The sequence below is a fragment of the Vicugna pacos genome, chromosome 32 (assembly GCF_048564905.1).
Source record: "Vicugna pacos chromosome 32, VicPac4, whole genome shotgun sequence".
NCBI classification, from domain to species: Eukaryota; Metazoa; Chordata; class Mammalia; order Artiodactyla; family Camelidae; genus Vicugna; species Vicugna pacos.
Window position 1 is genome coordinate 20,571,449 of NC_133018.1, and position 14,847 is coordinate 20,586,295.

At 59.4% G+C, this 14,847-nt stretch overlaps 1 protein-coding gene across 21 annotated transcripts in view; it reads right to left on the minus strand.

The window, feature by feature from the left end:
• NCOR2 (nuclear receptor corepressor 2) overlaps positions 1 to 14,847 on the minus strand; it is a 313,102-nt gene that overhangs the window by 14,837 nt on the left and 283,418 nt on the right. For 20 of the 21 annotated variants that reach the window (XM_072953425.1, XM_072953430.1, XM_072953434.1 and 17 more), the window contains 12 exons: positions 14,512 to 14,676; positions 13,410 to 13,549; positions 12,653 to 12,755; positions 12,349 to 12,453; positions 11,933 to 12,036; positions 8,113 to 8,263; positions 5,448 to 5,588; positions 4,970 to 5,056; positions 3,974 to 4,272; positions 2,034 to 2,388; positions 761 to 982; positions 33 to 284 (listed from right to left, as the gene is read on the minus strand). In XM_072953425.1, the coding sequence (XP_072809526.1) occupies positions 33 to 284; positions 761 to 982; positions 2,034 to 2,388; positions 3,974 to 4,272; positions 4,970 to 5,056; positions 5,448 to 5,588; positions 8,113 to 8,263; positions 11,933 to 12,036; positions 12,349 to 12,453; positions 12,653 to 12,755; positions 13,410 to 13,549; positions 14,512 to 14,676 (2,124 nt within the window). The remainder of the gene's footprint in view (positions 1 to 32; positions 285 to 760; positions 983 to 2,033; positions 2,389 to 3,973; positions 4,273 to 4,969; positions 5,057 to 5,447; positions 5,589 to 8,112; positions 8,264 to 11,932; positions 12,037 to 12,348; positions 12,454 to 12,652; positions 12,756 to 13,409; positions 13,550 to 14,511; positions 14,677 to 14,847) is intronic. The other variant, XM_072953429.1, reaches the window with a different exon arrangement.

The window sequence follows — 14,847 nt, forward strand, 5'->3', positions numbered from 1 at the left end:
CCGCCCACCCGGCAGCACCCGGCTGCACCCACCTCGCGGGCCGGCGGCGTAGCTGAGCGCCAGCGCGGACTCGCGGGGGGACAGGCCGCGCAGCGCGTCGGCGCGCTGGGCCGCGGCGGCGGCCGCGTTGTGGTGCATCTGCTGCGAGGTGATGTAGTCATTGATGATTGTCTGCCGGTTCTCCAGCGCCGCCGTGTCCGGGTAGCCGCGGACGAGGTAGGGCGGGTACAGGTGTGGGTAGGTGGGGCTGGGAGCCAGGTGCCGGGGCAGGTAGTAGGCAGCGGCTGTCGGAGAAGGGGGCGCGATCAGGCTGGCCCCCGCCGTGGCCAGGAAGGCCCCCTGCCTGTCTGAATGGCCCCCACAGCTCCTCCCAACCCCCCCAAAACAGAACTGAGAGCCTAGAAGTAGAACAGCCCTTGCTCCCCAAAACACACGGGGGTGTGTCTTCTAGACAGCGTTCTCTGAAGTTCTCCCAAACACAGGGCATCCAAGATGCAGATCAAACACCCAAGACGGCATCCTTTAAAACAGATTTTCAGATCACGTCCATGTGGGGAGCGCTCACTCTTGAGCCCTCTTCTGATGCATTTGCAATTCTGCAGGCACTGGTAAGTTCCCCAGAAAAAGACAACCACTGAAACACATTCAACCCAGCATGTACCTCAGATTATCCTCCCCACCTAGCAGAGCCTCACTGACGCCTGAGGAGACCGTGGGTCACCCCTGATGCTGCAGGATCCTCCGGGGCCGGGGTAATCACCTGCATCCAGAGGGATTCCGCGGGGTATGGAGGTGGGGTCGAAGGCCAGCGGGATGTGGCTGCGGTACAGGTCCACACCGCTCACGCCCCGGAGCAGGTGCTCGTAGGGCGAGATGGGGTGGGGATGGTGCTCAGGCACGGCGCTGTGCGGGGACTTGGCAATCTCACGGGGCGTTGACGTCAGCTTTCGATCCTGGGATGTCTTGCTGGATGAGAGGCTGCCTGTGGGGACGGGCCGAGTGGAGATGGCATTGGACCTCTGTGCCACAGCCGTCCCAGCCCCCACATGGGGGCTGCCGAGGCTAGAGCTTATGGGAAGTCCTTTGAGGGTGGGGTCTCTGGGATCCCTGGGGCCAGACCTCTCCATACATCCATTTGCCTCTAGTTCATTTCTTCTTTCATTTACTCATTCACCTCTGTTTTTTAGTTCTTTTAAAAAATTCATTCATTTGTTCCCTTTTTTGTTCATTTAATCAACCAAAAATATTTATCAAGTCTCTATTACTTGCCAAGCACTTTCTAAGAACTATGGCTCCCCAATGAACAAAACAGAAAAATCCCGGCCCCCATGGAACTGACATTTAATGCAGGAGACAGATGATCAACTAGTCATCAAACAATTTCAGAGTAATAAATGCTCCAAAGAAAATTGTAAAATGCAACAGAATATGACCAGAAGAGTGAAGGGGGGTGGGTGGTCCTGAGAAGCCTCCCTGAGGATGTGATGTTTGAACAGAGGGTGAAAAGAAACCAGTTAGGTAAAGATCTGAAAGGCAGGGGGCATTTCAGGCAGAAGCAACAGCATGTGAAAAGCTCCTGAGCAAAGAATGAGCTGAGGGAATTCAAAAAAACAGAGAGGAGACCCGGGCAGATAAAAGGATCTGGCAGTGAGATGGAGAGTGGGCGGCGCCAGATCCTGCTGGCTCCCCCAAACTACGGGGAAAAGGGTGTGTGTTTGTTTTCCCCAAAGCACCGTAAGGAGTCACTAGAAAGATTTAAGCAAAAGAGAAAAAATGTTCTGGTTGCTGTTTAGGGTGCAAATTACAGCAGGACAAAAGGGAAGTCAGGGAAGCCAGGGGAAATCCTGGTGGTCTGGGGCCGACAGGGAGGTGGAGAGAATTCTGACAGTTTGGAGGCAGAACCCTGGCAGGTGAAATGGGTGCGGTGGCCCTGAGGATGCCCCTGGTTTCCGATCTAGGAGCGGATGGTGAGGCAGTTTGCGACCTAAGCCCACCTGCGCCCACTCCCCACCCCGAGGCCCCGCCCCACCTACCCTCCTGCAGGCGCGGGGTGGGCTCCCGTGTGGTCACAGGAGAGCCGCGGGGCAGGTGGCCTGCGAAGGGCGCCGCGTGGTCCTCGTAGGTCAGGGGGCTCTGCCGCGGCTTGCCCAGCTCAGGCACGATGACAGGGGCCCCGCGGGTGATAGAGCCCCCCGAGCTGCTGACGGTGCCCGGCCGGCCCTTCAGGCTCTCTTCGTAGCAGGCACGCTCCAGTGCCCGGGTGTCCGCCATCACGTCCAGCGGGTGCACCGGTGGGAAAGTCCGGCCAGGGCTGCCAATGATGGAGCGCACGTCATGCTTTTTGGAGCCAGCGGAGGACGAGCCGGTGTCGTACTTGAGGGGGGTGCCCTGGAGGGGAAGAGGGGGTGAGCACCAGTTGCACAACCTCTCCGAGCTCAGTTTCTCAGCTGTGAAATGGGAACAACATCCCACGCCTGGAGGGGCGGGGCGAAGGGCTTTGCTAAACCCAAAATGAGCACACCTGTCCCTGCCCTGCCCGCCGGTCCTGGCCCCTGGCCCTCAGGGCCTCCTGGACGCCTGCAGACGGGGACACAAAGTCCAAAGGTCAACCCTTCCTGGAGCAAGTGGGGGATCCTTTGTTGGCCCCTGGGTTTGCGGGAAAGAGGTCTAACACCTCCATGTGGGCAAAAACCTTCTTCCCGTCAGCCTGGGACCCTCCGCCACCCACCCAACATCAAGCCAGAAAATCCAGCCGCAAAATCCAATTCCACCGCCCTGAGGCTCAGGGCCGAAGTTTATGTTTGCTCTCTGGCCAGAAAGGGCAGCTGAAGAAACAGTGGGTCACAGAGGCAACCCAGCCACCTGGGAGAAGACCTTGCCCTGCCTAAGCAGCCTGGGAAACCCAGGATACAGTGGGCTCTGTGTGTTTGCAAGTAAGAGAATTCCGCTTTTATTCAGGAATGTTTTAACTGCTTTCTTAAGAAATGGAAACGCCCTAATTTTTAAAAGAACGTTTTAGAATCAAACTGGTTTCCCTCTTAGATCCATGGTGGACTCTTGCCAGAGGCTCCAGAATTGCCCAGAGGCTGAAAGCCAGACCCGTCCCCCAGCCGTCAGTGATCTTCTCGCCAATCCTGCCATCTCCCCGGGCACTTCTGCACCCTTATCCAGCTGCGACGCCTCCAGGAACACCATCCCCACACCCTCCCACCTAACAGCCACGCAGCCCCTGGATAGATACCACGCTCCTTTCTCGTTCACATGAGGCCACCTCTGACCATGTGAAGAGACAGTGGCCCTTAAGGGGTTTCCCTTGACCAGCTCCTCACACAGCCCTTAAGGGGTTTCCCTTGACCAGCTCCTCACACAGTCTGATGTTCCCCTGCTAGGCCGGGGCCTCTGAGGGGACCAGAGCCATGAGGGAGGGGAGGGGGCACAAACTGCTGGTGGGAGAAGTGGATGCCAAGAAGCAAAGATGCTGCAGATTTAAGGACCTCTTGAGCTTCACAACTGCCACTGACTGTGGTGTGACCCACACCAGGTCGCTTCACCTCCCTGAACCTGTTTACTTACTAGTAAAATGGGGACCTCAGAGTGCTGTTGTGAGGATTAAATAAGTCGTAACGCCAAGTGCCAGGCAGTGCCTGGCCCATGTTAAGGGTTCAATCAATGGCAGGCATTTACTACTGCATCTGGCTCTGGGGCCTCGGCAAGCTTCTTGACCTCTCTGGCACTCAGTTTCTCTCCCTGGAGAATGGGGGTAATCATATGACTCTCCTAGGGCTGTAAACATGATGAAGTGAGGTCACGGACAGGGAGTGTAGCGTGTACACGATGAGAGCTCTGCAGTGTGATTGTGGGTGTGGCACTCAGCAGCCCCGGCCTCAGTTTCCTCATTCGCAGAGGCCAGAGCCGTGCCCAGCAGCACCTCCACCCCGGGCCTGGCCCAGCCGCCCAGCCCCGGTGCCCATACCTGCGTGATGGAGCCCTCCTTGAGCGGCCGCGGGGCCAGGGGCAGCTCGGGCGTGCGCCGCAGCTCCTCCCGTGGAATCTCATGGATGGAGCGGCCGGCCTCCTTCACTGTCGCCACTAGGCCCTCATGGGCCGGCTTCAGCTTCAGGGGGCCCAGGGCCTCCAAGGGCCGGGCCTTGTAGGCCTCGGCCAGGTCCCGCGGGGGCGGGGGCGGCGGCGGCGGCGTGCCCTCGCGCTTCAGGAGCTTGGCCTCCCGACGCTGGTAGTCTTCCTGGGCCTCCACATAGGACCGTGGGATCCCTGGCAGGAGGACAATGGGGCGCAGACCCTTGTACCTGCACCCGACCTTGCCAGCCTAACCTAGGGCCTCCAAACTGGCAAATTCTGGAGCCAGACTGCCCACGTTCAAATCCTCACTTGCTGTGTGACCTTGAGCACATGACTTGACCTCTCTGAGCCTCAATAGTTTCATATATAAAATGGGAGTATTAACTGAACACCTCACCGAGGCAAGAACCTTCAATGAGATGATACAGATAAAAAGCATAAAACGGGGCTCACAGTAGCTGGCTCGCCACTGACCAGCCGGGAGAACTTGGACGAGGTATCTGACCTCTTTACCGCCCCTCAACTGTATCTTCCTCTCGGCGGCAGCTCCACAAGATAACACACAAGTGGCGCTGGGGCAGCGCCAAGCACAGAGCGCAGCGGATGCCCAGTGAGGGGCGTCTACGAAGGGGAGGGACGGTGGGCAGGGTTTCGCGGTCTCTTCTTGTTTTCAGATACGTAAGAAATGCCTTGCTCTGCCTTTCGCCCTGCACACGTACTTCCAATGTACACATGTGTCACACACCCTTCCACACAGCTGTTATCTGGGTGCCCACGGCACTCTGGTAGGTCTCCCCTTCTCTGCCCATTTGACTGTAAATCCCAGGGCTTGTCGCAGCTGCCTCGAGGGCACGGTGGCTGGGCATGCAGGGAACAGAGGGCAGGATACCTTGTGTGATGGAGCCTCGGATATGGTGCTGCTCTTTGAGGTGGTGGGGGCTGTGTCGCTCAGGAGGGATGGCGCGACCCATGAGACCTGGGAGAGAGGGCAAAGGTGTCATCACGTGGGTCCCTGAGCCAGCCAGGACAGTGATGGGCCAGGGTCTACAACCACCCCTCCCAGCAGCAGGCCCCTCCAGCCACTTCTCGGCAGTCCCCACGATGATGGTGGTGGCAGCAGAGGACCTAGCAAGCAAGTGTCCCACTTCCTGGGCCCTGGGTGACCTCCAGGTTGAGGCTCAGAAAAACCCAGCCTCACTTCTCCTATCTGTAAAGGAGGGCTAACCATCTCGCCACCTCCCTCCAAGGGGCGCTGTATTCTCTCCCTTCGCTGCCATAACCCAGTAGATGGGGAAGCCCCAGGGCAGGTCCTAGGCTCCCTTGCCTTTCTGTGCCCAGTGGAGTAGGGAGCCTGGCGGGACACCCACCTTCGATGCTGGCTGAGGAGATGGCCCTGCTGACACGGCCCTCCATCATGTCGTAGGTGCGCTTGGGGGCAGCCGCCTCATGGGGAGGTCCTGAGCTGCTCCTGCCATCCTCCTTGGAGCACTGGGACACAGACATGCCACCTGGAAAGCAGACCAAGCTCACGGTGAGAGACAGCCCCAGGGCTGCTGTGTGCACGGGTCCAGCAAACCGGCCAGGGCTAGCGAGCAGGTGTCCACAGCTGCTCAAACACACCCGGTCACAAGGCCCCACTGATCACATGGCTGAAACCAGGCCCAGCTGAGCCCTCCAGAGGGCATCCACAAGCAGTGGCCCAGCCGAGGGCCCGTTCTGCTGGCAGGTGTGCACCTTCGACGGTGCGGGCTCATGAGTTTGCCCACAAACACGTCCACTCATGGGAGCCGATGTGACGTGAACGTGCACGTGAGCAAAGATGCACCAGCTGAGTGTGAACACCCGGGGCTGGCTCAGCCATTCACGTGTGTCAGTGTGGTGTGCGCGCACCCGGCCACTGAGAACAAAGTGAGGCCACGTGCAAAAAACCACACGTCTGTGTGCACGTGGCGAGAGCATGTATCTGAGGAAGGCAGGGAGGGGGCGAGGAGCGTCCACAGCAGAGGCGGCACCACCCAGCCTGGCCGGGCCCAGAGGGTGGGGACCTCAGGCCGGGCATATGGCCCGCGGCAGGCCGAGGGTCTGAGCCGCCGGGAGGTGGGCCCTGAGAAGCCCACGGCTCGGTCTCATCCGTCAGGATCCGGGCTCCTCGAGCAGGACTCCTCTTCCAAGGGTGGCTGAGTCCGGGGCTACCAAGCCAGCTCCCCGGAGCCCGACCCTTGGCACAGAGGGCTCACTCTCCCAGGACTTCCAGTCACTACCCCGTGGGGTCCTTGGAGCGTAAACTACCCCAGAGGTTGCAAACTGGTGGCCAGTGCACAGACTGTGTCGCTGCTCCAAATGTTTTTCAGAACTGCTGATGTTTAAACACTGGGAGATTTCAGATAAAAATGGAGAGGTTGAAAGTCTGGCCGGCACGTTCACACTCATGACAGGTCGACGCTCAGCTACCAGAGAGCAGAGGCGGGGCCCTGCAGACACCACGCTCACGCTCCGGGTCGCCCCCGTCCTCCCCACCTCCTGCTGCCCTCACTAGTCAGTCGGCTCAGGAAGCGTATGAGCAGTTAAAAGCCTTGATTTACATTCACTTGGCAGATGATCCTTGCGAGGCCTCCTGGGGCTCAAGAACTGATCTAGGTGCCTGAGCTGAGATTCCACCCGGGGCTCTCTCAGCACCTCAGCTGCTGGCCCCTCCGCCAGCCCTGCCCAGGGCCCCCGGCCACCCCCAGGGCTCACAGCTGGGTACTGAGGTTGGCGCTGAAGACACAGCTGATGCCCTGTGCCCAAGACTATCTCCACCCCTTGGCAGCAGAGAGGGGCACGGGCCTAAGCCCCGAGGTACCATCTCTGCCTCCCAGGACCCAGGGGTGGGCAGTCGGGCCAGGCAGAGGCAGGAGAGGAAAAGTGCCTGCCTGCCAGAGGAAGGCAATTTACAGCCCTAAAGCTGCCAGCCACGGAGAGGGGCACACATTAGTAGCTTTTATCTCCGCACCCCAGGGTGCCCAAGGCTGCCAGGAAATTCTCCCAGCTCTTTACTCCCCTGACTCTGTCCATGCAGGGTTCCTGGTTGGGGAACTCAGAACCTGGAAGGGGAGTGAGGGCACTAAGGTGCGGGGCCAGAGTAGGGTGCTGGTGGTTGGAGGATCACTCTGGTCATTCTTTGGTGCCACTCATATGGTGTCAATCACAGAGCATGGCATTTGCCAGAGGAGTGCTGGGCCAGAGGCCTGGGGGCATGAGCCTGGCTTCTGCTCTCCAGGCCCCAGCTTCCCTACTGCACTTCCTGTAAGGCTGGCCACAAGTTTGTTTCCTAAATTGTACAGAACTGGACAGAGGTGGGAGGCAGCTAAGGCCAAGCCTTACCTGCAGCTGGCTTGCACACCTGCAGGGATGGAGAGGTCACCACCTCTCTGGTTGCGCTTCTTGGTGTTACCCCAGCCCTGCCCCCCTGGGAATGCACCTCAGTGGGCCACACGCCCTCTCGCCCTGGTCCCAGGTCTCCTTTTCTCCTGAGGGGCCAGGAGGGTGGCCACACAGGAAAACCACTGGGTATCACTGTACCTCAGCTCCCACATCTGTAAAATGGGAACACAACCCTTCACCCTGGCTCTCAGCCACATGAGGCTGATGTGAGGGCAACACACTCCCTAAGACTTATTTTCTGATGACATCCAGTTGCCTTTGACCCAACCAGGTCTTCTGGACCTTTCTCTCTTGACCAACTCCAGAAACACCAAAGTCTGGGGTTTGGCGGACAAGCCACGCAGGATGAGGCAGGTTCCCATGACTCAGGGTTGACAAGATGGCCTCCCCATGTGCGTCTCTGGTGGGGGTCCTGAGAGCTCTCCGAGGAGTCTTCATCCGCTGGGCCTCCAGCCCCCGGCACCTGGGCAGCTCCCAGCAAACACCAGATGACCGGACAATAACTCCCTCCCAGGTCCCATTAGTCCTCTCACCTCAGGGGTCCTCCCGGGCATCCCAGATCCCTGAGAAAAGGACGGGGACTCCTGGCCGGCCCCCAACAGAACTCACCCTCGTAGGACAGCACGTGACCCTTCTTGCCCTCGTAGATGACATGGCCCTTGGGCAGGCCGTCCTCCCGGCTGCGGTCCAGGCGGCTCGGGCTGTCCTCGCCGATGATCCTGGTGATGGTGCCCTTGTACAGGACGTCCGCTGGGGTGCCCTGGGGGCACGGAGGGGGTGAGTGCATGCAGGCTTCGGTCCCCGACCCCCACCCCTGCCAGACACAACCCGGCACACGTACAAGTGCACCTTCCAAACCCACACTGCCGTGTCCACCAACCCACATGTGTTCAGACTTCAAAAAGTGGAGGCAGAGCCCACCAGAACACAACCACAGAGAATAAAACATCAGTAATGTTAAGTTTTGAACACTTCATAGACATCAATTCATTTCATCCTGGAAATGAGCCTAAGTCAGGTACTAATCATGCTTATTTCAGATGGGGGAACGGAGACATGAAGAGGCCAGGTGACTTCTCCCAGGGTCACCTGGCCGGTGAGGGGCAGAGCTGGGACTGGAACCCAGGCAGTCTGGCCCCGCAGTCTGTGTTCCAACCTGCACTGTGCGGTTTTGCTTCCCCAGAGCCCTGACATACAGTTACCCACGGTAACCAGGGGACACTGGGCTTCAGCCCTGTGCTGAGTCTGTGACCACGTGTCATCCCTAAAATCAGAGTGGGGACTCAAATCAGGGCAGGACATGGAAATCTCAGCTCTAGCCCGCGGATTCTCACCCTCGGCACTATGACAACCGGGGCCAGGCGGTCCTCTGTGGGGGGCCGTCCTGGGAGGGCTCTCTGGGCGCAAGACGTCTAACAGCCCCCAGCCTCTGTCTAGTAGATGCCAGTGGTGCCTGTGCCCCCTAGTCTGCTCCCCACCAAGGTGTGACAATCAAAAATGTCCCTAGACATTGCCAAAAGGTCCCCAGGGAGGCACAACTGCCCCCGATCAAGAACTACTGCCTTAGAGGCAGTAAACTCCCCACTGGGAGATGTACACAAGCAGAGACAGCCATGTGGGGGTAGCAGCCTGCCTGGGGTGACTTCCAAGAACATGAGTGTGGCAGTCAGAATATGAACCTGGAGTCAGACTGCTGGATGGCAAACAGCAGCTTTACCAACAAGTCGCTGTGTGACCTCTGTCAAGTCACTTTGCTTCTCTGAGCCTCAGTCTGTACATCTACAAAATGGAGACAATCTCTGTGTCTACGAGTCTCAAAGGCACCCGGCACAGATAAGCTGTTCCCAAATCAAGATGTCTCTATTCTCTTTCTAGGATTCCAAGAGCTGATTCAAAGATGTGCGTCCGACTGTGTGCCAAGCCCCGGCCTGGTGAACTTCAAGTCTCCCCGTGGGAATTTCTCCACCAAGAAACATCCTTCTGTGCGGGAAGGGCAACTGGCTGCCCCCTGGCTTTTGTCCCAGATCCTGGTCTGTAAGGTGGGAAAAAGCAAGACGCCCTGAATGCAGGCAGGTCTCCCCAGACTTCTCACAGCAAATGCCCTGGACAGGGTCTCCCGGTCACACTGAAAGACTCGTGCACACACAGTGCAGAAGAGATGGGCTTTAGTTTGGGTGGCGGTCCTGGGTGGGCGGTCACCTCTCTCATCAGGAGAGCACACGGCAGTGGGTGACACCCTGTCAGGAAAGGCTCCGCCCAGTGCAGCTGATATAAAAAAAGTACACCCCTTGTCCGTATCTTGGTTGGTACCAGAACTGGGCTATCCAGGGGCATTTGGGGCTTACTAACGGCACCAGAGGTGACAAAAAAGCGGTGCTCTGATGGAATGGAAGGCTGCACCACTCTAAAGGCACTGTCCTCTGTGCCACTGCCAGAGGACAGACACCCAGCAAGGCTGGCGGCCCCTGCCCTTCGGGACGATACGCTGGACAGACTCCCGGGGACACGGAGGTGCTGTTTGCCTGAGGCCGGCTTCAAGGACCACAGACAGTAGCGGCCTGGTGTTGGTGCCACTGAACTTCACCCCCAAAGTGGGCGGGAACTCACAGCACAGGAGCTGGGAATTCCTCGAGCCTTCGGTGGGACACTGTGGTTACCGCCTGCCAGCGCCTGCTGAGGTAGCGAATGTCTGTGTGAGCCTGTGTGTGTGTCTGAGCACGCATCTGCGTGCGTCACCGGGTGCACGTCTGCACCTATGTGTGCCACTGGGTGTATGGGTGCATGTGTGTGCGTGTGTTCCGTGAACGGCTTCCATCAGCACCTGGTAGAGAGGCTGCAGGACAGTGTGACCCTCGCACATCTGGCAGCTGTAACCTTCTGCCAAAAACAACGGCAGGGGTGTGAATGACCGACACAGCTTGGGTCGCGGCCACCTGGAAACCAGAGGCAGATGCCCAGGACATCAGATGCCGACCTTCAATCCCGAACAACTCCATGGGAGTGACTCAGCAAGAACACTGTTACCCAAGGGGGACCTGAGTCAGGGAGGGCGGCCCCAGCCTGAGCGAGCAGGTGGTGGGGACCTCAGCGCCCGCAGTCTGGCTTCTGTCCCCAGGTGCCTGCTCTTTACTATCTGCACGAGCCTTCGAAAGCTTGTGATTTCAAAACCGACAGGTTTCAGAGAAACGGGAAGTGTGAAGGGCCCTCTTCTGTGGTGTGATCTGAGGCCACTGGGGTCAAAGACACCTCACTGTGGGAGCCCACGACCTGAAGTTCCACCATTAACGCGTGGGGGGGGGGGGGCGGTGTTGCGCGTGTGTGCTCGGGTCTCTGTATGTGTGAGCGTGTCTGTGATGTACGTCTGCTGCCTTCAGACTCCCCTTTCTCTAGCACAGTGTTCTAGAGCCTGACACAACTGGACACAAAATCCTGGGCCCACTCCTTCCTTGCTACATGACCTTGGGGGCGGGGCTGCCCTCTGTGCTCCACCAGCCCTAGAGGAGAGGGTGGAACCGGTCCTGGATGCACCATGCATCCTGACCTCAGTTCTGTGCCCCCATTCCTGAGCCAGGAGGGGCAGAGTGACCCCTCTGCACACCCTTGGACAGGGCACATGTCACTAGCTGATCTGGGCACTTCCTCCTGTGGAGCTGGATGCGGCCGGACAACCGACTCCAGCCCTCAGGCTGGTTAACACCACGAGGTCAGGGTTGGCGTAGAGGAAACCTCTGTCATCTGGAGCTGAAGTCACAAAAGGGAGGGTTACGGCAGCCCATGAGGAGCCGCGGTGGTGTGGGCTCAGCTGAAGCAGCACCCGCCCATCACCCCTGCAGGTGGGGGGCTCGGTGGGGGCTGGCAAACGACCTCACTGGCTCCCACGAGTGTGCTGACCTGAAGGCGTCCTGCTTCCCGGGCTCCAGGCCCACGGACCCCTCGCTGGTCCTGGCACACGCTGGGGTCCCCCCCACCCCCACTTGGCCTTTGCTACGCGCTGCTCTGTGGGCCAGGAACGCTGTGCCCTGACTTCCCTGCTCACCCGTCCACCCAGCCCTGGCCGCCCGGGTGCTCTCAGTCACAGCATTTCACTCAGCTTGAAGCACTGGCTGCTCTGAAGCCACCTGCTCGGTTTTTACCTGTCTGTGTATCTTGGTCTGCTTCCTTCTGCTACCCTGCCAGCTCCTTGGGGGCAGTGATTTTGTGTTCTGCTCAGCCCTTGAAGTGCCCAGCCCCCAGGAGACAAGATGAACGCTCATGGGACGAGTGGACACTCCCAGGAGCCACCCCATCCACCAAGGCAGCTGCCACTCAGACGCCGGAGGGAATAGAGTGGGCTGCCACTGTTTTGTCCAGTTGAGGCCACATCAGGTGGTTGCTGCCGACTGGTCCCCGCCCCACCGCCCCTCAGGCCACACGCCCCCAGGACACCTACGTGGGTGATGGAGCCGCGGTACGTGATGGGGCTCTCGGAAGGTACCCGCGTGCTGGGGATGCCCTTGGTGATGCTTCCTCCTGGAACTGAGCCCAGAGACGTTCCTGGAAGACAAGGGACAGGGGGCTCAGGAGGTGTCTGCAGCCCCTCCCCAGGCCCCAGGCCCAAGAGTCGTCCTAATCATGCTCCTGGTGACCCGCAAATCCTCCACTGTGTCTCAGAGCAGAGGGACCCCTGCCCCTAAATGGCGAGGCAGACGACCATGAAGAGGGGCTACTGCCTTCTGGGAGATGACGCTTCTCCGCAGGTTCTGATGAAGGGCCCTGTTCCTGCCTCAGCTCTCCCAGGGATGGAGGGGCAGCTGCTGGCGCCGCAGGGCAGACTCCAGGCCTCATGCCCAGCTCCCATGCTCTCACCTCTTAGCACGGACGTCTCCTGGGCCGTGGGTACCCCCAGGCTCTCCGGTGGCCCAGCCTGGCCCCGTGGGGACAGCTGCTCCTGCTTCACTCCACTGAAGGGCGCTGAGGATAGGTGAGAGTGGTGAGCGGTGCTACGGGGCAGGACCAGGGGGGGCGGCTCCCACCCCGTCCAACCCAGGGACTGAGGGTGCTCCCCCGCTCTCAGCCAGAGTCCACAGGCCAGACCGCCCTCCCTCAGTCCCCCAGCATGAACAGCGGGAGCCAAGCCTGGGCCATCGAGGTAGAGGCACCAGGTCCTTACCCAGTTTCTTGGGGTCCATGGTGAGGGGAAGCCCCATGGTGATGGGGCCCACGGGGGCCTTGGCGTGCTCTGAGTACGGGACGTGGAGCTGCACCGACATTCCCTGTGGGGGCAGAGGTCATGGGGACCCAGTCTCCAACCAAGCCATCCTAACACCCACTTCTACGAGGGCCCAAGAGGAGGGGAACCTTGGGGTCACACACAGGTCAGAGAGGCCCGGTGTTCAAGTCCAGGTCCTGCTGCCCCTCTGAGCGACTGTGGACAAGTCACTGCCTCCCCTGAGCGTCAATGGCAGCCATCGTGACCTGGTGTAGTTTAAAGGAAATGCTGCCTGCAAATGCCTGGGCAAAGCAATGCCTTGCCCAAGCCCTGCGCTGCATGGCGGGGCAGGTCAGGGAGGCAAAGGGGCAGAGAGACTGAGGCTTGCTACATGCCAGTGCTGTGTGTCAAGTGTATTCACTCTTCCACTGCGCTGAGGCACAGAAAAGTTAAGTAATTTGCCCAAGGCCACACAGCTTGGTTGCAGAACCCATGCTCTTGACGGCCCCATGGAGTGACCTCCCAAGGTCCTGATGCCTAGGGCAGGCTCCAGCCAGTTTGGACCCAGCCCCTTGGGTGCTTGGCCCCCACCCAGACATCAGTCCCAGTGTACCCCTCCCCCACCTTACAGATGGAAAGACCAAACGCCTGAAAGAAGGGGCTGTTCTCTAGGCACCAGGCCACATAGGCGCTCCTGGGTGGCCACCCCCCGCCTCACCTGGGAGATGGCACCCATTTGCCTCTCAAGGACACTGGGGTGCTTGGCGGAGGAGATGAGGGGTGGCGGGTTGGAGATGGTGGGTGGGCGTGGCAGGACAGGCCGGGCGCTGTCATGGAGGCCCAGGGGCAGCGGGTGACCTGTAGGGCACATATTTGTCTATCACAGGGTCCTGGGGCGGTCAGGCCCTGGCCTACAGGACTTGCGCCCCTCCCCCGCTGCCTCCCACTTCTAACTCGCTCAGGTAGGTGCTCGTCCACATGTACCCCTCCACCCCCAGCTCCTCCTGTCTCTGTCCAACCAGCTATCTGCATTCGTGGTTCAGACACCACCACTCCATCCCTCCACCTCCAAGGCCCTGACCCAAGCCCCTCAACTCTCCCCCAGATTCCTTAACTGGTCTTCTCATTCCTGCTTTACCCTCTAATAGTCCATTCCCCTCACAGGAGCCAAAGGAATTTTTTTGAAAAATCTACTGGTTCACATCCTCCCCCATGCTGTGAACCTTCTATGGCTCCCTATTGCCTCCAGGATTAAGTCTTAATCACTGTTCCACCATGGCAGCCTGATTCAGTTTCTCAAGCTTTGCCTGCTCTTTCCTGCCTCCGGACCTTGGCATGTACTGTTCCCACGGCCTGGCATGTCTTTTCCTGTTCTTCTGGCTCTTCTGGATCAGCTCTGCTTAGAATGGCCTTTGCTGACATCACAGTCCTTATCAACACCTGGCTATGCCCCTTCTATTGCTGGTGGGGCCCGGCAGGACTGGAGAACCCAAAAAGGAGCTCACGTCCAGCCCGACTATATCCATGAAACAAAGCAAGCCCCACCCTTCCCTCTTCACACTTTTCTTGTCACCTACCCACTCTAGCTCTAAGTCACTGGTGGAAGACTCCCACTCCAAGCCTGCTCCTCACCAGCTCAAGCACCTCCTCTGGCTCCCTAGCACCAGACACTTTAATCTCAATCCTGCATATTTCTCAAATCTCAACAGATCCCCCTTTTCCCTTCACTGACCAGGCCATCCCTCCACCAGGTGCCACCAGATTCTAAGGTTCTTGTGCGCACTAGCTGACTCAGCGAGGAGGCTCGGCAAACTACTCACCGGGTGGGGTGTAGGAGAAGGCCAAGGGGTCAGGCGCGTGCGGGGAAGCCTTGATCACCTCGCGAGGGGGCACGGGGAAGGGCAGGCCCGACGTCCAGCACGAGGGATCCGTGGGCAGCTTCTGGCCCTCAGCCGCAAAGGCTGGGAAGAATACGGGCTTCTCTGCTGAGGGGCGGGGCAGGACAGTCAGCCAGGCTCTGCCAGCCCTCAGGCCCCAGCCCTGGCCACCCTGCTCAAACAAGGTCCCCCAGGGCCTGCAGTGCCAGCCTCAGCCAGGGGAGGGTCCCAGCCCACAGTAACAAGGGGTCCACCATGGAGCCCCCAGGTCTGCAGGCC